General features: G+C 47.3%; 1 protein-coding gene across 8 annotated transcripts in view; it reads left to right on the forward strand.

Moving 5' to 3' along the window:
- Window positions 1–24,160, forward strand: part of LOC112249280 (pleckstrin homology domain-containing family A member 7) — a 152,088-nt gene that overhangs the window by 73,891 nt on the left and 54,037 nt on the right. For all 8 annotated transcript variants that reach the window (XM_042330987.1, XM_042330988.1, XM_042330989.1 and 5 more), the window contains 4 exons: window positions 16,686–16,806; window positions 20,162–20,272; window positions 21,311–21,383; window positions 21,944–22,044. In XM_042330987.1, coding sequence (XP_042186921.1) covers window positions 16,686–16,806; window positions 20,162–20,272; window positions 21,311–21,383; window positions 21,944–22,044 — 406 coding nt within the window. The remainder of the gene's footprint in view (window positions 1–16,685; window positions 16,807–20,161; window positions 20,273–21,310; window positions 21,384–21,943; window positions 22,045–24,160) is intronic.

A 24,160-nucleotide genomic window follows, 5' to 3' on the forward strand; every position in this document is an offset into this window, starting at 1 on the left:
ATCCGGAAAAAGCTTGTCCGGACAAGACAAGGTGAGCGCTACCATCAGTCCTGTGTCATGCCAACAGTAATGCATCCTGAGACCATTCATGTGTGGGGTTGCTTCTCAGCCAAATGAGTGGGCTCACTCACAATTCTGCCTAAGAACACAGCCATGAATAAAGAATGGTACCAACACATCCTCCGAGAGCAACTTTTCCCAACCATCCAGGAACAGTTTGGTGATGAACAATGCCTTTTCCAGCATGATGGAGCACCTTGCCAAAAGGCAAAAGTGATAACTAAGTGGCTCAGGGACTAAAACATTGATATTTTGGGTCCATGGCCAGGAAACTCACCAGACCTTAATACCATTGAGAACTTGTGGTCAATCCTCAACGCACAAATTCTGACAAACTCCAAGCATGGATTATGCAAGAATAGGCTGCCATCAGTCAGGATGTGCCCAGAAGTTAACTGAAGCATGCCAGGGCGGATTGCAGAGGTCTTGAAAAAGAAGGGTCAACACCGCAAATATTGACTCTTTGCATCAACTTCATGCAATTGTCAGTAAAAGCCTTTGACACTTATGAAATGCTTGTAATTATACTTCAGTATTACATAGTAGCATCTGACAAAAATATCTAAAGACACTGAAGCAGCAAACGTTGGAAATTAACATTTGTATCATTCTCAACTTTTGGCTATGACTGTGTGTGTGTGTGTGTGTGTGTGTGTGTGTATCCTCGTTATTATTATTTTATTGTGTTACTATTTATTTTTTCTCTAACTTTTTAACTGCATGGTTAGAAAATAACTCTTAAGTAAGCATCACAAAGTCTACAACTGTTGTATTCGACACATGTTACATAACATTTGATTTGAATATTGCATCGTCATGTTGCGAGGTATAGGCTAGATACATTCTGGTGCATTCTCTGGGGACTGAACAAACTGTATCTCTCCTGTGAGTTGTGTTGCATACACTTGTGCTTGAAGGATGAAAATATTCATTTGATTGCTCCTCAGTGAATCTCACTTAGACACTTGTGCTTAAAGTTCAAGGAACAATATATTAGATTTTCTTCTCGGTGAAAGACACTTTTTCATACTTTCTTGAGATGTTGTTGCCTTTTGCAGTAAACATTGACTAACTGCATGCCAAATATCTCCGATATCTCCGTATCTGATGTGCTGGTTTGGAGTGTAAACACTCTGTTATGCCTTCTACCCAGCTGTGATGGGATGGAATAAATCATTAGACATTGGACTAGACTATTAGACTAGACTAGAGGTGAAATCCTAATAGACTAGAGGTGAAATCCTAATAGACTAGAGGTGAAATCCTAATAGACTAGAGGTGAAATCCTAATAGACTAGAGGTGAAATCCTAATAGACTAGAGGTGAAATCCTAATAGACTAGAGGTGAAATCCTAATAGACTAGAGGTGAAATCCTAATAGACTAGAGGTGAAATCCTAATAGACTAGAGGTGAAATCCTAATAGACTAGAGGTGAAATCCTAATAGACTCTGGGTGAAATCCTAATAGACTCTGGGTGAAATCCTAATAGACTCTGGGTGAAATCCTAATAGACTCTGGGTGAAATCCTAATAGACTCGAGTTGAACTCCTATTGGACTAGACTCGAGGTGAACTCCTATTGGACTAGACTCGAGGTTAAATCCTAATAGACTAGAGGTTAAATCCTAATACTCGGGGTGAACTCCTAATAGACTCGGGGTGAACTCCTAATAGACTCTGGGTGAACTCCCAATAGACTCGAGGTGAAATCCCAATGGACTAGAGGTGAAACCCTATTGGACTCGAGGTGAAACCCTATTGGACTCGAGGTGAAACCCTATTGGACTCGAGGTGAAACCCTATTGGACTCGACTAGAGGTGAGCGGACCTTGTGCGGAACAGATAAAACATATTGATCCGAATGTTAAAGCCTCCTGGGTCAGGATGAGGTGATTATTTGACCTGAGTGTGTCTTCAAGCTCTTCATACAGTATTGTCCTCCAAACACAGCCTGACTCCAGGGAACAGCAACACACTCTATACTGTACTGTACAGTGAGAGAGTGAGAGGGATACTGAATAATTTACTCTCCAGGAGAGAGAGAAAAACACAGCAGAAAACGGGGAGACCTCCTGACTAGAATAATTTGTCATGTTCCGCCTAAAGCAGAGTTATTACCCGGGCCAGTTAGACTTGCAAGCTGACTGTAGGTGTATTATTTATGCAGAATGTTATGAAAATGATTAGTCAGCTAAAAATGACTTGTTGTCATATAATGAAAGATGCCAGAGCACAAGGTGGGTGGCACTATCAAATGTATCAAAATGAACTGATTGAGATAGAAGAATAGAATGACTTTGCCTACAGTGCGTTTCCTTTGTGCTGTATCACAGAGGAGAGATCTGGGTTTGCTTTGGTCTGATCCTGCACTGCTGTATTCCTGCTCTGTAGTAGAACTGTTGCTGAGGCTGGGCTAAGACTGGGCTGGACTTGGGCTGCACCTTGCAGTGTTTGCTGGGAGTAGGCTGCTGCTGAGGCCGTTCCTCTCAGGTGGTAGGTAACCTATATGGCTCCAGGCCTTTGTCTCTGATGTGAAATATTGCTCCTTTACTCTGCCACATCACACAGCAGATTTCCCAGGGAACGCTTCAAAAGACAGCAGAGGTAGACAGCATGAGAGCTGCAATTGAAACAGGCGAGGGTCCCCTTGGTGCAGAGGGAAATGTGCTGTAAAAATGTTGGATGGGATCCAGAGAGTTGGAACAAAGTTTTTTAGTTCTATAGTCAGTCCCTCGCCTTTGGCTGTGCCTCTGTGTTGTTTATGTCCTGCACCAGCCTGCCCTGGCCGTAGACACATCCCAATACCTCTCCTCTTTCAAAGCTGCACAGGAACACAGCACGGCCAACAGGAAAAAACACTAGATACAACATCTTTCATGTTCAGGCAGAACAATGCAGGGGTCCAGTGTCAGTAGTGGTGGAGTGGGGCGGTCAAGCACGGTTTCCTAGTGTAAGCACACACTGAGGAAGAGGAAGAGCACACACGTACACTGAGGAAGAGCACACACTGAGGAAGAGGAAGAGCACACACTGAGGAAGAGGAAGAGCACACACTGAGGAAGAGGAAGAGCACACTCTGAGGAAGAGGAAGAGCACACTCTGAGGAAGAGCACACTCTGAGGAAGAGCACACACGTACACTGAGGAAGAGCGCACACGTACACTGAGGAAGAGCACACACGTACACTGAGGAAGAGCACACGTACACTGAGGAAGAGCACACACGTACACTGAGGAAGAGCACACACTGAGGAAGAGCACACACGTACACTGAGGAAGAGCACACACTGAGGAAGAGCACACACTGAGGAAGAGCAACACGTACACTGAGGAAGAGCACACACGTACACTGAGGAAGAGCACACACTGAGGAAGAGCACACACTGAGGAAGAGCACACACGTACACTGAGGAAGAGCACACACTGAGGAAGAGCACACACTGAGGAAGAGCACACACTGAGGAAGAGCACACACGTGAGGAAGAGCACACACTGAGGAAGAGCACACACTGAGGAAGAGCACACACTGAGGAAGAGCACACACTGAGGAAGAGCACACACTGAGGAAGAGCACACACTGAGGGAAGAGCACACACGTACACTGAGGAAGAGCACACACGTACACTGAGGAAGAGCACACACGTACACTGAGGAAGAGCACACACTGAGGAAGAGCACACACGTACACTGAGGAAGAGCACACACTGAGGAAGAGCACACACGTACACTGAGGAAGAGCACACACGTACACTGAGGAAGAGCACACACTGAGGAAGAGCACACACGTACACTGAGGAAGAGCACACACGTACACTGAGGAAGAGCGTACACGTACACTGAGGAAGAGCGTACACTGAGGAAGAGCACACACTGAGGAAGAGCACACACGTACACTGAGGAAGAGCACACACGTACACTGAGGAAGAGCACACACTGAGGAAGAGCGCACACGTACACTGAGGAAGAGCACACACGTACACTGAGGAAGAGCACACACTGAGGAAGAGCACACACGTACACTGAGGAAGAGCACACACGTACACTGAGGAAGAGCACACACTGAGGAAGAGCACACACGTACACTGAGGAAGAGCGCACACTGACTGGGAAGAGCACACACGTACACAGGAAGAGTGTACACTGAGGAAGAGCACACACGTACACTGAGGAAGAGCACACACTGAGGAAGAGCGCACACGTACACTGAGGAAGAGCACACACGTACACTGAGGAAGAGCGCACACACTGAGGAAGAGCACTGAGGAAGAGCACACACGTACACTGAGGAAGAGCACACACGTACACTGAGGAAGAGCACACACGTACACTGAGGAAGAGCACACACGTACACTGAGGAAGAGCACACACGTACACTGAGGAAGAGCACACGTACACTGAGGAAGAGCGCACACGTACACTGAGGAAGAGCACACGTACTGAGGAAGAGCACACACGTACACAGGAAGAGTGTACACTGAGGAAGAGCACACACGTACACTGAGGAAGAGCACACTGAGGAAGAGCGCACACGTACACTGAGGAAGAGCACACACGTACACTGAGGAAGAGCACACACACTGAGGAAGAGCACACACGTACACTGAGGAAGAGCGCACACGTACACTGAGGAAGAGCACACACGTGACTGAGGAAGAGCACACACGTACACTGAGGAAGAGCGCACACGTACACTGAGGAAGAGCACACACGTACACTGAGGAAGAGCACACACGTACACTGAGGAAGAGCACACACGTACACTGAGGAAGAGCACACACTGAGGAAGAGCACACACGGAAGAGCACACTGAGGAAGAGCACACACGTACACTGAGGAAGAGCACACACGTACACTGAGGAAGAGCACACACGTACACTGAGGAAGAGCACACACTGAGGAAGAGCACACACGTACACTGAGGAAGAGCACACACTGAGGAAGAGCACACACGTACACTGAGGAAGAAGAGCACACACGTACACTGAGGAAGAGCACACACTGAGGAAGAGCACACACGTACACTGAGGAAGAGCACACACGTACACTGAGGAAGAGCGTACACACGTACACTGAGGAAGAGCACACACTGAGGAAGAGCACACACGTACACTGAGGAAGAGCACACACGTACACTGAGGAAGAGCACACACTGACAAGAGCGCACACGTACACTGAGGAAGAGCACACACGTACACTGAGGAAGAGCACACACTGAGGAAGAGCACACACGTACACTGAGGAAGAGCACACGTACACTGAGGAAGAGCACACGTACACTGAGGAAGAGCACACACGTACACAGGAAGAGCACACACTGAGGAAGAGCGCACACGTACACTGAGGAAGAGCACACACTGAGGAAGAGCACACACGTACACTGAGGAAGAGCGCACACGTACACTGAGGAAGAGCACACACGTACACTGAGGAAGAGCGCACACTGAGGGAAGAGCACACACGTACACTGAGGAAGAGCACACACGTACACTGAGGAAGAGCACACACGTACACTGAGGAAGAGCACACACATGTACACTGAGGAAGAGCACACACTGAGGAAGAGCACACACGTACACTGAGGAAGAGCGTACACTGAGGAAGAGCACACACTGAGGAAGAGCACACTGAGGAAGAGCACACACGTACACTGAGGAAGAGCACACATGTACACTGAGGAAGAGCACACACGTACACTGAGGAAGAGCACACACGTACACTGAGGAAGAGCACACACGTACACTGAGGAAGAGCACACTGAGGAAGAGCACACACGTACACTGAGGAAGAGCACACACGTACACTGAGGAAGAGCACACACGAGGAAGAGCACACACTGAGGAAGAGCACCACGTACACTGAGGAAGAGCACACATGTACACTGAGGAAGAGCACACACGTACACTGAGGAAGAGCACACACGTACACTGAGGAAGAGCACACACTGAGGAAGAGCACACACGTACACTGAGGAAGAGCACACACTGAGGAAGAGCACACACGTACACTGAGGAAGAGCGCACACGTACACTGAGGAAGAGCACACATGTACACTGAGGAAGAGCGCACACGTACACTGAGGAAGAGCACACGTACACTGAGGAAGAGCGCACACGTACACTGAGGAAGAGCGCACATGTACACTGAGGAAGAGCACACACGTACACTGAGGAAGAGCACACACGTACACTGAGGAAGAGCACACACTGTACACTGAGGAAGAGCACACACGTACACTGAGGAAGAGCACACACGTACACTGAGGAAGAGCACACACGTACACTGAGGAAGAGCACACACGTACACTGAGGAAGAGCACACATGTACACTGAGGAAGAGCGCACATGTACACTGAGGAAGAGCACACTGAGGAAGAGGAAGAGCACACACGTACACTGAGGAAGAGCGCACACGTACACTGAGGAAGAGCACACACGTACACTGAGGAAGAGCGCACATGTACACTGAGGAAGAGCGCACACGTACACTGAGGAAGAGCGCACACGTACACTGAGGAAGAGCACACAGGAACACTGAGGAAGAGCACACGTACACTGAGGAAGAGCGCACATGTACACTGAGGAAGAGCGCACATGTACACTGAGGAAGAGCACACACGTACACTGAAAGAGCACACTGAGGAAGGGCACTCTGAGGAAGAGCACACACGTACTCTGAGGAAGAGCACACACGTACACTGAGGAAGGGCACACACTGAAGAGCACACACTGAGGAAGAGCACACATGTACACTGAGGAAGAGCGCACACGTACACTGAGGAAGAGCACACTGAGGAAGAGCACTCTGAGGAAGAGCACACACGTACACTGAGGAAGAGCACACACGTACACTGAGGAAGAGCACACACTGAGGAAGAGCACACATGTACACTGAGGAAGAGCGCACACGTACACTGAGGAAGAGCACACTGAGGAAGAGCACACACGTCTGAGGAAGAGCACACACGTACACTGAGGAAGAGCACACACGTACACTGAGGAAGAGCACACACGTACACTGAGGAAGAGCACACGTACACTGAGGAAGAGCACACACTGAGGAAGAGCACACACTTACACTGAGGAAGAGCACACACGTACACTGAGGAAGAGCACACACGTACACTGAGGAAGAGCACACACGTACACTGAGGAAGAGCACACACGTACACTGAGGAAGAGCGCACACGTACACTGAGGAAGAGCACACACTGAGGAAGAGCACACACTGAGGAAGAGCACTCACTGAGGAAGAGCACACACGTACACTGAGGAAGAGCGTACACTGAGGAAGAGCACACATGTACACTGAGGAAGAGCACACACTGAGGAAGAGCACACACGTACACTGAGGAAGAGCACACACGTACACTGAGGAAGAGCACACATGTACACTGAGGAAGAGCACACACGTACACTGAGGAAGAGCACACTGAGGAAGAGCACTCTGAGGAAGAGCACACACTGAGGAAGAGCACTCTGAGGAAGAGCACACTGAGGTACACTGAGGAAGAGCACACACGTACACTGAGGAAGAGCACACATGTACACTGAGGAAGAGCACACACGTACACTGAGGAAGAGCACACACGTACACTGAGGAAGAGCACACTGAGGAAGAGCACACACGTACACTGAGGAAGAGCACACTGAGGAAGAGCACTCTGAGGAAGAGCACACTGAGGAAGAGCACTCTGAGGAAGAGCACACACGTACACTGAGGAAGAGCACACACGTACACTGAGGAAGAGCACACACTGAGGAAGAGCACACATGTACACTGAGGAAGAGCACACACGTACACTGAGGAAGAGCACACTGAGGAAGAGCACACACTGAGGAAGAGCACACACGTACACTGAGGAAGAGCACACACGTACACTGAGGAAGAGCACACGTACACTGAGGAAGAGCACACACGTACACTGAGGAAGAGCACACACTGAGGAAGAGCACACACTTACACTGAGGAAGAGCACACACGTACACTGAGGAAGAGCACACACGTACACTGAGGAAGAGCACACACTGAGGAAGAGCACACACTGAGGAAGAGCACACACTGAGGAAGAGCACACACGTACACTGAGGAAGAGCACACACGTACACTGAGGAAGAGCACACTGAGGAAGAGCACACACGTACACTGAGGAAGAGCACACACGTACACTGAGGAAGAGCACACACGTACACTGAGGAAGAGCACACTGAGGAAGAGCACACACGTACACTGAGGAAGAGCGTACACTGAGGAAGAGCACACACGTACACTGAGGAAGAGCACACACGTACACTGAGGAAGAGCACACACACTGAGGAAGAGCACACACGTACACTGAGGAAGAGCACACACGTACACTGAGGAAGAGCACACACATACACTGAGGAAGAGCACACACGTACACTGAGGAAGAGCACACACGTACACTGAGGAAGAGCACACACGTACACTGAGGAAGAGCACACACACTGTACACTGAGGAAGAGCGCACACGTACACTGAGGAAGAGCGCACACGTACACTGAGGAAGAGCACACAAGTACACTGAGGAAGAGCACACACGTACACTGAGGAAGAGCACACACTGAGGAAGAGCACACACGTACACTGAGGAAGAGCACACACGTACACTGAGGAAGAGCACACACGTACACTGAGGAAGAGCACACGTACACTGAGGAAGAGCACACACTGAGGAAGAGCACACACTTACACTGAGGAAGAGCACACACGTACACTGAGGAAGAGCACACACGTACACTGAGGAAGAGCACACACTGAGGAAGAGCGCACAAGAGCACACACGTACACTGAGGAAGAGCGCACACGTACACTGAGGAAGAGCACACATGTACACTGAGGAAGAGCGTACACTGAGGAAGAGCACACACGTACACTGAGGAAGAGCGCACACGTACACTGAGGAAGAGCACACACGTACACTGAGGAAGAGCACACACGTACACTGAGGAAGAGCACACATGTACACTGAGGAAGAGCGCACACGTACACTGAGGAAGAGCACACACGTACACTGAGGAAGAGCACACACGTACACTGAGGAAGAGCGCACACTGAGGAAGAGCACACACGTACACTGAGGAAGAGCACACACGTACACTGAGGAAGAGCACACACGTACACTGAGGAAGAGCGCACACGTACACTGAGGAAGAGCACACATGTACACTGAGGAAGAGCACACACGTACACTGAGGAAGAGCACACACTGAGGAAGAGCACACACGTACACTGAGGAAGAGCACACACTGAGGAAGAGCACACACGTACACTGAGGAAGAGCACACACGTACACTGAGGAAGAGCACACACGTACACTGAGGAAGAGCACACACTGAGGAAGAGCACACACGTACACTGAGGAAGAGCGCACACATACACTGAGGAAGAGCGCACATGTACACTGAGGAAGAGCGCACACGTACACTGAGGAAGAGCACACTGAGGAAGAGCACTCTGAGGAAGAGCACACACACTGACACTGAGGAAGAGCACACATGTACACTGAGGAAGAGCACACACGTACACTGAGGAAGAGCACACTGAGGAAGAGCACACTGAGGAAGAGCACACACGTACACTGAGGAAGAGCACACACGTACACTGAGGAAGAGCACACACGTACACTGAGGAAGAGCACACACGTACACTGAGGAAGAGCACACACACTGAGGAAGAGCACACGTACACTGAGGAAGAGCACACACTGAGGAAGAGCACACACTTACACTGAGGAAGAGCACACACGTACACTGAGGAAGAGCACACACGTACACTGAGGAAGAGCACACACTGAGGAAGAGCACACACTGAGGAAGAGCACACACTGAGGAAGAGCACACACGTACACTGAGGAAGAGCACACACGTACACTGAGGAAGAGCACACACGTACACTGAGCACACATGTACACTGAGGAAGAGCACACACGTACACTGAGGAAGAGCACACACGTACACTGAGGAAGAGCACACTGAGGAAGAGCACACACGTACACTGAGGAAGAGCGTACACTGAGGAAGAGCACACACGTACACTGAGGAAGAGCACACACGTACACTGAGGAAGAGCACACACGTACACTGAGGAAGAGCACACACGTACACTGAGGAAGAGCACACACGTACACTGAGGAAGAGCACACACTGAGGAAGAGCACACACTGAGGAAGAGCACACACTGAGGAAGAGCACACACTGAGGAAGAGCACACACTGAGGAAGAGCACACACGTACACTGAGGAAGAGCACACACGTACACTGAGGAAGAGCGCACACGTACACTGAGGAAGAGCACACACGTACACTGAGGAAGAGCACACACTGAGGAAGAGCACACACACTGAGGAAGAGCACACACGTACACTGAGGAAGAGCGCACACGTACACTGAGGAAGAGCACACACTGAGGAAGAGCACACACGTACACTGAGGAAGAGCGCACACGTACACTGAGGAAGAGCACACTGAGGAAGAGCACACACGTACACTGAGGAAGAGCACACAAGTACACTGAGGAAGAGCACACACGTACACTGAGGAAGAGCACACGTACACTGAGGAAGAGCACACACTGAGGAAGAGCACACACTTACACTGAGGAAGAGCACACACGTACACTGAGGAAGAGCACACACGTACACTGAGGAAGAGCACACACTGAGGAAGAGCACACACTGAGGAAGAGCACACACTGAGGAAGAGGAAGAGCACACACGTACACTGAGGAAGAGCACACACGTACACTGAGGAAGAGCACACACGTACACTGAGGAAGAGCACACACTTGTACACTGAGGAAGAGCACACACGTACACTGAGGAAGAGCACACACTGAGGAAGCGCACACACTGAGGAAGGGGAAGAGCACACACGTACACTGAGGAAGAGCACACACTGAGGAAGAGCACACACTGAGGAAGAGCACACACTGAGGAAGAGGAAGAGCACACACGAGGACTGAGGAAGAGCACACACGTACACTGAGGAAGAGCACACGTACACTGAGGAAGAGCACACGTACACTGAGGAAGAGCACACACGTACACTGAGGAAGAGCACACACGTACACTGAGGAAGAGCACACACTGAGGAAGCGCACACACTGAGGAAGAGCACACACTTACACTGAGGAGATACTTTTCAGAAATCTAATATCTGTACTATATAGCAATGAGGACATTAGGCTTATTCAGTTGAGTTAAATCTTCTTGAGTACTTGCTTTGAAGTGAACCTACAGCCATCCGGCTTTCTCTAAACATCCCAGCCCCTGCCTTCGTTTCCAGAGAGCAGTGAGTTCTGTGAGTGATGCCCAGAATGGACGGCTCTGTGTAGGCGGCACTTTCATGGCTGTCTGAGTGACACAGAGGAGTGAACCTCTGAGTGAAGCTTCCCTCCTACACACACAAACACACCACTGAGATGGCAGGGACACATGGTCAATGGAGAGGTTTTTTAAAAGGTTGAGCAGCGCAGATGGACCTCAGCTTGCTCCCTAAGGCTTTAAAGTCTCTGACACTCTCCTAACATCATTCTATGACCGTCACTATTCTAGAAAAACTATGGTACGGCTCATTTCAATAAAACTGTGCCCTTAGCTAGTACTGAAATGACTCAGTCAATTAATCATAGGTAATACATGTCATTTGAAAATGTCATAGTTAATTCCTAGCCCTGTGCATGTCAGTTTGAGGGTTTGAGTTTCAGGCATATCCTCTGCATAGTGTAATTAACAGACAGGCTGGTCTGTCAGTAAGACATCTTCGATTTCAGCCCTAAGCAACTCTGATCCCACAGCCACCTCTTGTCCTCTTGTCCCTCAGCATCCTCTTTACACTATCTGCTATGAATAGGAAAGAACCACAAATGAAAAGTGCCTGATAGAGATGTAATACACCGTTTTATCCTTAAATCTACGTAAAGAAGGGCCTCTTAGTGGAGCTACTAACATGTCTGTCTCAACGGGCTGCAGACATTGTACCATCCTCACACAGACTTCTTGCTCATGAAACTACCGTAAATAGCTGAGGATGACCTTATCAAGAATGTTGTGTGAGCAGCACGTCCATATAAACTGGTAGTAAACTGATTAGGCATAGCTTCCTCTGTGATGAATGATACACTCTGATTAGGCATAGCTTCCTCTGTGATGAATGATACACTCTGATTAGGCATAGCTTCCTCTGTGATGAATGATACACTCTGATTAGGCATAGCTTCCTCTGTGATGAATGATACACTCTGATTAGGCATAGCTACCTCTGTGATGAATAATACACTCTGATTAGGCATAGCTACCTCTGTGATGAATGATACACTCTGATTAGGCATAGCTTCCTCTGTGATGAATGATACACTCTGATTAGGCATAGCTACCTCTGTGATGAATGATACACTCTGATTAGGCATAGCTACCTCTGTGATGAATGATACACTCTGATTAGGCATAGCTACCTCTGTGATGAATGATACACTCGGATTAGGCATAGCTACCTCTGTGATGAATGATACACTCTGATTAGGCATAGCTACCTCTGATGAATGATACACTCTGATTAGGCATAGCTACCTCTGTGATGAATGATACACTCTGATTAGGCATAGCTACCTCTGTGATGAATGATACACTCTGATTAGGCATAGCTACCTCTGTGATGAATGATACACTCTGATTAGGCATAGCTACCTCTGTGATGAATGATACACTCTGATTAGGCATAGCTTCCTCTGTGATGAATGATACACTCTGATTAGGCATAGCTACCTCTGTGATGAATGATACACTCTGATTAGGCATAGCTACCTCTGTGATGAATGATACACTCTGATTAGGCATAGCTACCTCTGTGATGAATGATACACTCTGATTAGGCATAGCTTCCTCTGTGATGAATGATACACTCTGATTAGGCATAGCTACCTCTGTGATGAATGATACACTCTGATTAGGCATAGCTTCCTCTGTGATGAATGATACACTCTGATTAGGCATAGCTACCTCTGTGATGAATGATACACTCTGATTAGGCATAGCTACCTCTGTGATGAATGATACACTCTGATTAGGCATAGCTACCTCTGTGATGAATGATACACTCTGATTAGGCATAGCTACCTCTGTGATGAATGATGCACTCTGTCTGATTAGGCATAGCTACCTCTGTGATGAATGATACACTCTGATTAGGCATAGCTACCTCTGTGATGAATGATGCACTCTGATTAGGCATAGCTACCTCTGTGATGAATGATACACTCTGTCTGATTAGGCATAGCTACCTCTGTGATGAATGATACACTCTGATTAGGCATAGCTACCTCTGTGATGAATGATACACTCTGTCTGATTAGGCATAGCTACCTCTGTGATGAATGATGCACTCTGATTGAGGCATAGCTACCTCTGTGATGAATGATACACTCTGATTAGGCATAGCTACCTCTGTGATGAATGATACACTCTGATTAGGCATAGCTACCTCTGTGATGAATGATACACTCTGATTAGGCATAGCTACCTCTGTGATGAATGATACACTCTGATTAGGCATAGCTTCCTCTGTGATGAATGATACACTCTGATTAGGCATAGCTACCTCTGTGATGAATGATACACTCTGATTAGGCATAGCTACCTCTGTGATGAATGATACACTCTGATTAGGCATAGCTACCTCTGTGATGAATGATACACTCTGTCTGATTAGGCATAGCTACCTCTGTGATGAATGATACACTCTGATTAGGCATAGCTACCTCTGTGATGAATGATACACTCTGATTAGGCATAGCTACTACTCTGTGATGAATGATACACTCTGATTAGGCATAGCTACCTCTGTGATGAATGATACACTCTGATTAGGCATAGCTACCTCTGTGATGAATGATACACTCTGATTAGGCATAGCTTCCTCTGTGATGAATGATACACTCTGATTAGGCATAGCTACCTCTGTGATGAATGATACACTCTGATTAGGCATAGCTACCTCTGTGATGAATGATACACTCTGATTAGGCATAGCTACCTCTGTGATGAATGATACACTCTGATTAGGCATAGCTTCCTCTGTGATGAATGATACACTCTGATTAGGCATAGCTACCTCTGTGATGAATGATACACTCAGATTAGGCATAGCTACCTCTGTGATGAATGATACACTCTGATTAGGCATAGCTACCTCTGTGATGAATGATACACTCTGATTAGGCATAGCTTCCTCTGTGATGAATGATACACTCTGATTAGGCATAGCTTCCTCTGTGATGAATGATACACTCTGATTAGGCATAGCTACCTCTGTGATGAATGATACACTCTGATTAGGCATAGCTACCTCTGTGATGAATGATACACTCTGATTAGGCATAGCTACCTCTGTGATGAATGATACACTCTGATTAGGCATAGCTTCCTCTGTGATGAATGATACACTCTGAGTAGGCATAGCTTCCTCTGTGATGAATGATACACTCTGATTAGGCATAGCTACCTCTGTGATGAATGATACACTCTGATTAGGCATAGCTTCCTCTGTGATGAATGATACACTCTGATTAGGCATAGCTACCTCTGTGATGAATGATACACTCTGATTAGGCATAGCTTCCTCTGTGATGAATGATACACTCGGATTAGGCATAGCTACCTCTGTGATGAATGATACACTCTGTCTGATTAGGCATAGCTACCTCTGTGATGAATGATACACTCTGATTAGGCATAGCTTCCTCTGTGATGAATGATACACTCTGATTAGGCATAGCTACCTCTGTGATGAATGATACACTCTGATTAGGCATAGCTTCCTCTGTGATGAATGATACACTCGGATTAGGCATAGCTACCTCTGTGATGAATGATACACTCTGATTAGGCATAGCTACCTCTGTGATGAATGATACACTCTGATTAGGCATAGCTACCTCTGTGATGAATGATACACTCTGATTAGGCATAGCTACCTCTGTGATGAATGATACACTCTGATTAGGCATAGCTACCTCTGTGATGAATGATACACTCTCACAACCACTTGTGAACACAAGCAGACCCATTTGTTCTTGACTTGATCACTCCTCAGCCCCCAATGTCAGAGAGCATTTTGTCAGTTCATTTATTATTAAAGTACTATTGAACAAGGCTCTGGAGATTCTGCAGCTGGTAATTGGGTTATATTGACTTCAGGAGCAGTGAACCTATACAGTAACTTGTCTGAATCTGACATCAGGAGATGGGAGGAGCTGTGTTACGCCTCAGCACTTCATTTGTAATTAATGTCATTATTTGTTTACCCAGCCCCTCGGGAATACTATGTTTTTATCGAAGGGGACGTTTATTAATTATAGAATGGCACATTAATTGATACATTTCCTCTGTTCTAATGAACCTTATTACAAAGAGAAAGCCCCTATGGCCTTCTTGGAACATAGATTTCCCATAATCCCCCTTCCTGCTGAAGTTTCCAGGCAGTTTGCCATTTACGCTCACTACAATCTGTGTAACAGTGTGACCTGTGCATTCCATAACTGCCTCAGATTCCTGCTTTATCCTAAGGGAGCAACCACCTAGGTGCCCTAAAACTGTAATGGAATGCTCTATGAGTAGCGGTACTTGAGGCCAGATATTGGGAGAGCCTGGTTAAATTTGAGCCAGTTTTCTTCAGCAGGAAAATAATCCTGCAGCAACAGGAAATGTGGATTATAATTCATTTTTTGGTGAGGTTGATGCATTTTTAGGGCAAATCAAGTCTGACATTTTAAAGTGGAATTACAAACTTTAGAAGCCTTTTTAAACCTTGAATACGCTATACGTTTGCATTTCCTGCTCGGAAGGAAAATGATCATCAACAAAAGAAAGCTCAAATTAAGATACTACATCTGTAGATAAGAGAAGCTGGTTGATTTTCATGTTATGCCAGTGAACTGGAACGGATTGTATTTCTTACAAAAACAGTTCCTGACTGTAACAATGTGATGATGTCATGAGGAAACGTGAGGTGTAATTTGGAAAGCATGGGTGGTCTCTGCTGAGTGAGTGAGTGAGTTATCTAATGGATGTAAATATGATTTTTGTCTGGAGGTCAGGACACCTTGTGTGTGTATGTGTGCGTGCATGCGTGTGTGTTTAGGGGTTTGTGTGTGTGTGTGTGTGTGTGTGTGTGTGTGTATGTGAGAGAGGGAGCGAGAGAGATAAAGAGAGAGTGGATATTTGATCATGAGTAAGCTCGTCTGCTGTAGCTCTGGTATCTCTGCTCTGGGTCTTTGTGTTGGAGGTTATGTGGAGGTGTAAAAGTTATTTGTCATATAACATGTCCTCTTATGAAACAAGACATGCCAGCCCCAGGGACAGTGGCAGACAAAGTGTTACTTGAGTGGCTGCTACAAAAAAGTCCTGCCTGTTAACATAGCTGTAATTGCATTGGCTGTGACAGGTTGTGTGGCAGGAAGTTGTCGTTTCCTCTCTGAGAACCCATCCCTTAAGTTAACCCTGGCTCCCTTTAATGCAGATCCACTACAGAGGTATGGTGGTGGTGGTGAGATACTAGCATGACCGCTCATGTCTATGTCATTGATTTCCTTCTGTGCTGCCTCCCCTGCAGGACAGAGTCCCGGGGCATGTCCAAGCCACCGCCACCGGCCAGTCAGAGGCCCCCCAGAATGGTCAGCCAGACTTCCAAGGCAGTGACCTCATCAACAGTGGACGCCACCTCAGGGTCAAAGGTGAGAAAACATCTCTCTTTTATGAGCATGCGTTGTTTACTCAGTGTGTTTCATTTGTTTGGGTCTATCCCACACCAGTGTTGCAGCAATTAGGTCCAGTGATTGCAGTGTAAAGTGTTTGAATTGCTATTGTTTCTAAGGGTACTGGGAGACTGTTAATGCTCATGCTGGAGAATTGGTATCATCTCCTCCAGAACACTCTCATTTTGATTAATGGCTGTAGACTGTAATAGGTTAGTGATTTTCTTCAAGCCCAGTGAAACTCAATTAAACCTCCACGGTGGTTGGCCATGGATTCACTATGTGCATATAAAAGGCTTTACTCAAATGGTTTAGTAAAGGAACAGTATTAGAAGATGAAACTGCTGCTATTGGATGTTTTGAAGGCACAGGTGGGGAAGTGACACTCCATAGAATGCCCATGTCCCCTTCTTATAAGGATCATACTTCCACAGAGGGCAGATGAGGGCAGTGAGGCTGTCTTCCAGACCCTGTGGTCTCCTCTGCTCTGCCACTGACATGGCTGGGGTCTATCTTCAGGACATTGGCAGTTCAGTACTCACATGACACCCAGCTGCCCATCTGTAAAGTGATTTAGTGGCTCTTCCTTGACCCTTCCCAGGCCACATACATCTGACTGTCTCCAACTTCCAGAAAAAGCCTGCCAGCCTCCTCTCCCTTCTTCCCCCGTGGCCCAGCTCTCCCAGGCTGAGAGGGGTGGCCATGCTGGGTGGCATGACAGGGCTACCTGCCAACTCACTATCGCCTCTCCAGTCTGACTGACGGGTGTTAACGTTAGTGAGTGTTGAGGCAGCACACACCTGCCTGCCTGGCTAGCTGTAAAATGACCTCCTGGCTGTGTCAGTAATGCTTCAGGCCTGTGAGTGAGAGACAGCACACGCCTGCCTGCCTGGCTAGCTGTAAAATGACCTCCTGGCTGTCTCAGTAATGCTTCAGGCCTGTGAGTGAGAGACAGCATTGTGTCAGCATCATATGAGCTGTCTGAAACCAATCAATCCCCAGTCAACCTATCAACACAATCATAGTAACACAACACTCTTCAGCTACACACAGCACCCAAACACATGCACTGACTTGACTGGGACTCTAAGCACTGCAGTAGGCGTATAAGTATTCCTATAGAACAGTGCCTCTACGGTTGTGAAAGTAGCTCTCCTAAGATTGTTGTACCTGTGTTAGAAGCAGCACCTCATCAGACCTCATGTCAACGTGTTGTCTGCTATCAGAGGTGCCAGTCATTTCAAGCAGAGTGGCAGACAGGGCATTATCGATGACCACTTGCTCATTCTCAATGGTAAGTAGAGTATAGACTTGCTTTAAAATTCACTATCTATGTATACAATAAGGGGAACGTTGAGTTTCCAATCACAGTACAGTGAATATGTGACTACACAATGATTTCTAATATCTGCTAAACTTTAAATAAGGCTGTTCTCTCGATGGTTCTTCTGACAAACGCTGTGTAGATTTCCTAATGCTCTGCATGTTTGTCTGGCCGTACAGTAGTTTCAGTAATTAGTGCATGTTTTTGCCAGCTGTGGAGGAGGAAATGGCATATAATGATCCCCTGCAATGGAAACCTAACTCAACTGTTGCTAGGGTGCAATCTGATTTGGCTCAGTTGAACATTTATCTGAAATCATCTGTGAGATTCAGAGGAGTGAGAAAACCAGCAGGCCTTGAAAGAATGCTACTGTGCCTCATCAAATCTTAATGTATGATTATAATACTGTATTCCCATTTGGGGGAAGTGTGCTTGTGTCACGCCCTGACCTTAGTTATCTTAGTTTTCTTTATTATTTTGGTTAGGTCAGGGTGTGACAAGGGTGGTTTGTTTAGTTTTAGTATTGTCTAGGTGTTGTTGACCTGTCTAGGTGTTTTTGTATATCTATGGGGTGTTATTATGTCTAGGTATATGTAGGTCTGTGTATGGTGGCCTGAATTGGTTCCCAATCATAGACAGCTGTTTATCGTTGTCTCTGATTGGGGATCCTATTTAGGTTGCCATTTACCATTTTGGTTTTGTGGGTTATTGTCTGTGTAGTTGCATGTCAGCACTCTGTTTATCATAGCTTCATGTTAGTTTTGTTAGTTTAAGTGTTCTTCGTTAATTAAAGCAGAATGTATTCTTATCACGCTGCGCCTTGGTCTCATCATTACAACGAACATGACAGCTTGCTGGTCATATGAGATGCTGAAATTAGAAGGTTAAAGCTAAATCAAATGAGAAACAGAGAGAAACACAAAGGAGAAAGTTAATAACTAAAATGACTAACTTCAAACATTTGTGGGCCCCAGTCTCAAAATCAAAATGTTTTTCATAATCTAATCATCAAACATACAGTAACACCTAATGATCTCTATAAACATGGGACTGAATGGTCATACGGTAACACCTAATGATCTCTATAAACATGGGACTGAATGGTCATACGGTAACACCTAATGATCTCTATAAACATGCGACTGAATGGTCATACGGTAACACCTAATGATCTCTATAAACATGGGACTGAAGGGTTATACAGTAACACCTAATGATCTCTATAAACATGGGACTGAATGGTCATACGGTAACACCTAATGATCTCTATAAACATGGGACTGAATGGTCATACGGTAACACCTAATGATCTCTATAAACATGGGACTGAAGGGTTATACAGTAACACCTAATGATCTCTATAAACATGGGACTGAAGGGTTATACAGTAACACCTAATGATCTCTATAAACATGCGACTGAATGGTCATACGGTAACACCTAATGATCTCTATAAACATGGGACTGAAGGGTTATACAGTAACACCTAATGATCTCTATAAACATGGGACTGAAGGGTTATACAGTAACACCTAATGATCTCTATAAACATGGGACTGAATGGTCATACGGTAACACCTAATGATCTCTATAAACATGGGACTGAAGGGTTATATAGTAACACCTAATGATCTCTATAAACATGCGACTGAATGGTCATACGGTAACACCTAATGATCTCTATAAACATGGGACTGAATGGTTATACAGTAACACCTAATGATCTCTATAAACATGGGACTGAATGGTCATACGGTAACACCTAATGATCTCTATAAACATGGGACTGAATGGTCATACGGTAACACCTAATGATCTCTATAAACATGGGACTGAATGGTCATATTGTTTAGATACATGCTCCTCTTCCTACTGGTTGTGTCTGTAATACCACATTTCTTTCACACAGCTCCTTACCACTGAGCTCCCTGGGCAGCTAATAGCAGATGTTGTTTGTAAACCAGTATATAAAGGAAACCCCGTTCATAACCAACGTGTTTGTTTTTCCAGCCGCAGGGCTCTAGGAGTAGTGGCAAGGTACACAGCTTCGGCAAGAGGGACCAAGCCATCAAGAGGAACCCCAATATCCCTGTGGTTGTCAGGGGATGGCTCTACAAACAGGTGAGCCCTCCACATCACCCCACCTCAGTCACTGTAGCTACTGTATGGTTCAGAGAAATCTCCATAGTTATGGCTAAGAGTACAACTCAATCACTATAGCTACTGTATGGTTCAGAGGAATCTCCATAATTATGGCTAAGAGTACAACTCAATCACTATAGCTACTGTATGGTTCAGAGGAATCTCCATAATTATGGCTAAGAATCTCCATAATTATGGCTATAACTCAATGACTGTAGCTATAGCTAAGGGCCGTGTGTTGGGGTCTAATGGTAAACTGTCCTCCACTCTAACGGGAGCACACACACATCTCACGTCGATATTACATCTCTGTCATATTATGTCATGTCATTTACAGTGGCCTTCCACTTAATGCATAATTCAGGCTAAGTAATGATGAGAGTCCAGGTCTATGAGAATGTACTACAGTATTAATGACTGTGACCTGGTGGACTCTGGCTGAGTAAACAGGGAACGACAGTCATCATTTCTCATTTATGAACCCCTTCTATGGATCTCCATTTACCTAGAGGACGGAGGGAGCATGAGAGAGATGTCTCTTTAGGGGTGAGGTATAAGAGGACGACACCCAGGGTGATTGCCTCCTGTTGACTGATGCCCCCTGGCGAGGCTGGCACGGAGGTGTAACACCCCTGAGGCAGGCCAGAGGGGGTGAGATTTAAGACCCTGACATGGTAACACGTCATCGACTCATAAGGAGTGTTTAGACAGACAGACAAGGGATTGATGGTTGCAGAACACTAATGAATCATTGATAACAGGATTCTGATTAGAGAGAATTAGTTAGACCTACTGGAGCTCCTATCATGGCAGGACATGAGCCCTGTTCTGTTCAGGGGGAACACCATTACTGGCTGTACTAATGAAATGTATGAATTTTCTTGTGCTTTCCCTCTCCCTGTAAATGGGTACATTAGCCTATATTCCCCAGCTATGGTTTTGAATTAGAATGTGCATTAGAAGGTGATGTTGTATTGCTGAGAGGGCTTTACATTCCTTGTTGTGTTTCTCCTCCAGGACAGCTCTGGAATGAGACTGTGGAAGAGGAAGTGGTTTGTGTTGTCTGACTACTGCTTGTTTTATTACAAAGGTGAGTCACACAGGCACACCGGGTCAGGATTTAATTGAGACTAATTAAAATAGTCGCAGGGTGAATTGATTTGGTTATGAAATCTGAGCCAGTCGTCTTAATTCCAAGTCGTCTGCCTCTTAGTCGAGCTAAACCTTTCAATCAGAGAGACATGACTGAAGTTAGACAAGGTTCTGTTCTGCCACAGGCTATTCTCTCTCCTCTTCTGTCTCTTTCTATCTCTATTTCCCTCTTTCTTTCACCTCTCCGCCATTCATCACACTGAGCTAGAGATAAGCCTCCAGTCCTGCTTCCTGCCACCACAGCACAGCGGCTCCTTGAATCATCCTTATGTCTCTCCAATTACATTTCCTACAGTCACGAATCACCATGCAGGAACATATTGGTGCATTGATGAATCAGTTATGTCATGCTATTTATAAACTGGTAGAATAATTAAAGTAGTCAAGGCAGTGGGCCAGCGGTGAGGTGTGTGCTGGGCTGTTGTGTATTGTGTGATAATGATGACCTGCGTGTGTGTGTGTGTGTGTGTGTGTGTGTGTGTGTGTGTGTCCCTCTAGACAGCAGAGAGGAGACGGTTTTGGGGAGCATCCCGCTGCCCAGTTATGTCATCGCCCCTGTGGAGCCTGATGACCACATCAGCCGCAAGTATGCCTTCAAGGTAAGACTAGAGGGCAAGGGTGGGAACTAGCGTGGAAAATACTGTTACCAGCTACCTCACAGTCCAACCAAGCTGCATGAATTGAGAAACAGACTGGATATATGAAAGAGGTTTTCAACTGTGAAGGAAATGCTAACTAACAGCCATTCGATAAAGTTGCTACACCTTGGTTACAGAGTTAGACAGTCACACAGCCAGGGGCCTGTGTGGGCAAGCCAGACAAAGTGGGCAGTGCTCCCTCTGAGTAGTGTCAGACTGGTGGGCTGTTATAACACTCCATTCTTAAGACATCAGTCTGGATCCTTTCTTTAAAAGCACAGAGATTCATCATAAAACCTATACAATCTGGACCAAGACTGGCTCTTCCTAATGTCTGCTTTGGCCCTGCCTGGCGTGCTATGTCGCTTTGACCTGTGAGTTTTCAGTGCGAACTGGGAAATGTGACTTCATACTTACCTGTACCTCTCATCTGCTATTTCATAACACGCATGCACCAAACCCTTGAGGCCTGTAGGTCTCAATAATGGAGTTATTCAGGGAGTATCAGCCCCTGTAGGTATCTTATCCTGTTCTGAGGTACAGTATCTGTCCCTTTTTAAAGGTCTGTTTGGTAGTGGTGTTGCTCTGCTCTCTGGTCCCTGTCAGTCAGTCAGCAGGCCCCTGTCATCACCAGTAGAGCTTTAGGATAGCAGCACTCTGAACCCCCACCACACTCCTCCAAGCCCCTTTCCACACTCCTCCAAGCCCCTTTCCACACTCCTCCAAGCCCCTTTCCACACTCCTCCAAGCCCCTTTCCACACTCCTCCAAGCCCCTTTCCACACTCCTCCAAGCCCCTTTCCACACTCCTCCAAGCCCCTTTCGACATTCCTCCAAGACCCTCTCCTCTCCACACTCCTCCTCTCCACAGTCCTCCAAGACCCTCTCCTCTCCACACTCCTCCCATCCCCTCTCCTCTCCACACTCCTCCTCTCCACACTCCTCCCATCCCCTCTCCTCTCCACACTCCTCCCATCCCCTCTCCTCTCCACACTCCTCCCATCCCCTCTCCTCTCCACACTCCTCCCATCCCCTCTCCTCTCCACACCTCCTCTCCACCTCCTCCCATCCCTCTCCTCTCCACACTCCTCCCATCCCCTCTCCTCTCCACCCTCCACAGACCCTCCCTCTCCTCCTCCCATCCCCTCTCCTCTCCACACTCCTCCTCTCCACACTCCTCCCATCCCCTCTCCTCTCCACACTCCTCCCATCCCCTCTCCTCTCTCACACTCCTCCCATCCCATCTCCTCTCCACACTCCTCCTCTCCACACTCCTCCCATCCCCTCTCCTCTCCACACTCCTCCCATCCCCTCATCTCTCTCTCCACACTCCTCCTCTCCACACTCCTCCCATCCCCTCTCCTCTCTCCACTCCTCCTCTCCACACTCCTCCCATCCCATCTCCTCTCCACACTCCTCCTCTCCCACTCTCCTCATCTCCCATCCTCCCCATCTCCCTCTCCACACTCCTCCTCTCCACACTCCTCCCATCCCCTCTCCTCTCCACATTCCTCCCATCCCCTCTCCTCTCCACACTCCTCCTCTCCATACTCCTCCCATCCCCTCTCCTCTCCAAACTCCTCCCATCCCCTCTCCTCTCCACACTCCTCCCATCCCCTCCTCTCCACATCCCCCCTCCACACTCCTCTCCACATCCTCCTCCCATCCCATCTCCACTCCTCCTCTCCACACTCCTCCTCTCCATACTCCTCCCATCCCCTCCTCCTCTCCACATCCTCCTCTCCACACTCCTCCTCTCTCCCCTCCCATCCCCTCTCCTCTCCACACTCCTCCTCCCATCCCCTCCTCTCCTCTCCACACTCCTCCCATCCCCTCTCCTCTCCACACTCCTCCTCTCCATACTCCTCCCATCCCCTCTCCTCTCCACTCCTCCTCTCCATACTCCTCCCATCCCCTCTCCTCTCCACACTCCTCCCTCTCCATCTCCTCCCATCCCCTCCCTCTCCACACTCCTCCTCTCCACACTCCTCCTCCTCCCACACTCCTCCCATCCCCTCCCTCTCCACACTCCTCCCATCCCTCTCCTCTCCACACTCCTCCCATCCTCCCATCCCCTC

The sequence above is a fragment of the Oncorhynchus tshawytscha genome, linkage group LG12 (assembly GCF_018296145.1).
Source record: "Oncorhynchus tshawytscha isolate Ot180627B linkage group LG12, Otsh_v2.0, whole genome shotgun sequence".
In the NCBI taxonomy this organism is placed as follows: Eukaryota; Metazoa; Chordata; class Actinopteri; order Salmoniformes; family Salmonidae; genus Oncorhynchus; species Oncorhynchus tshawytscha.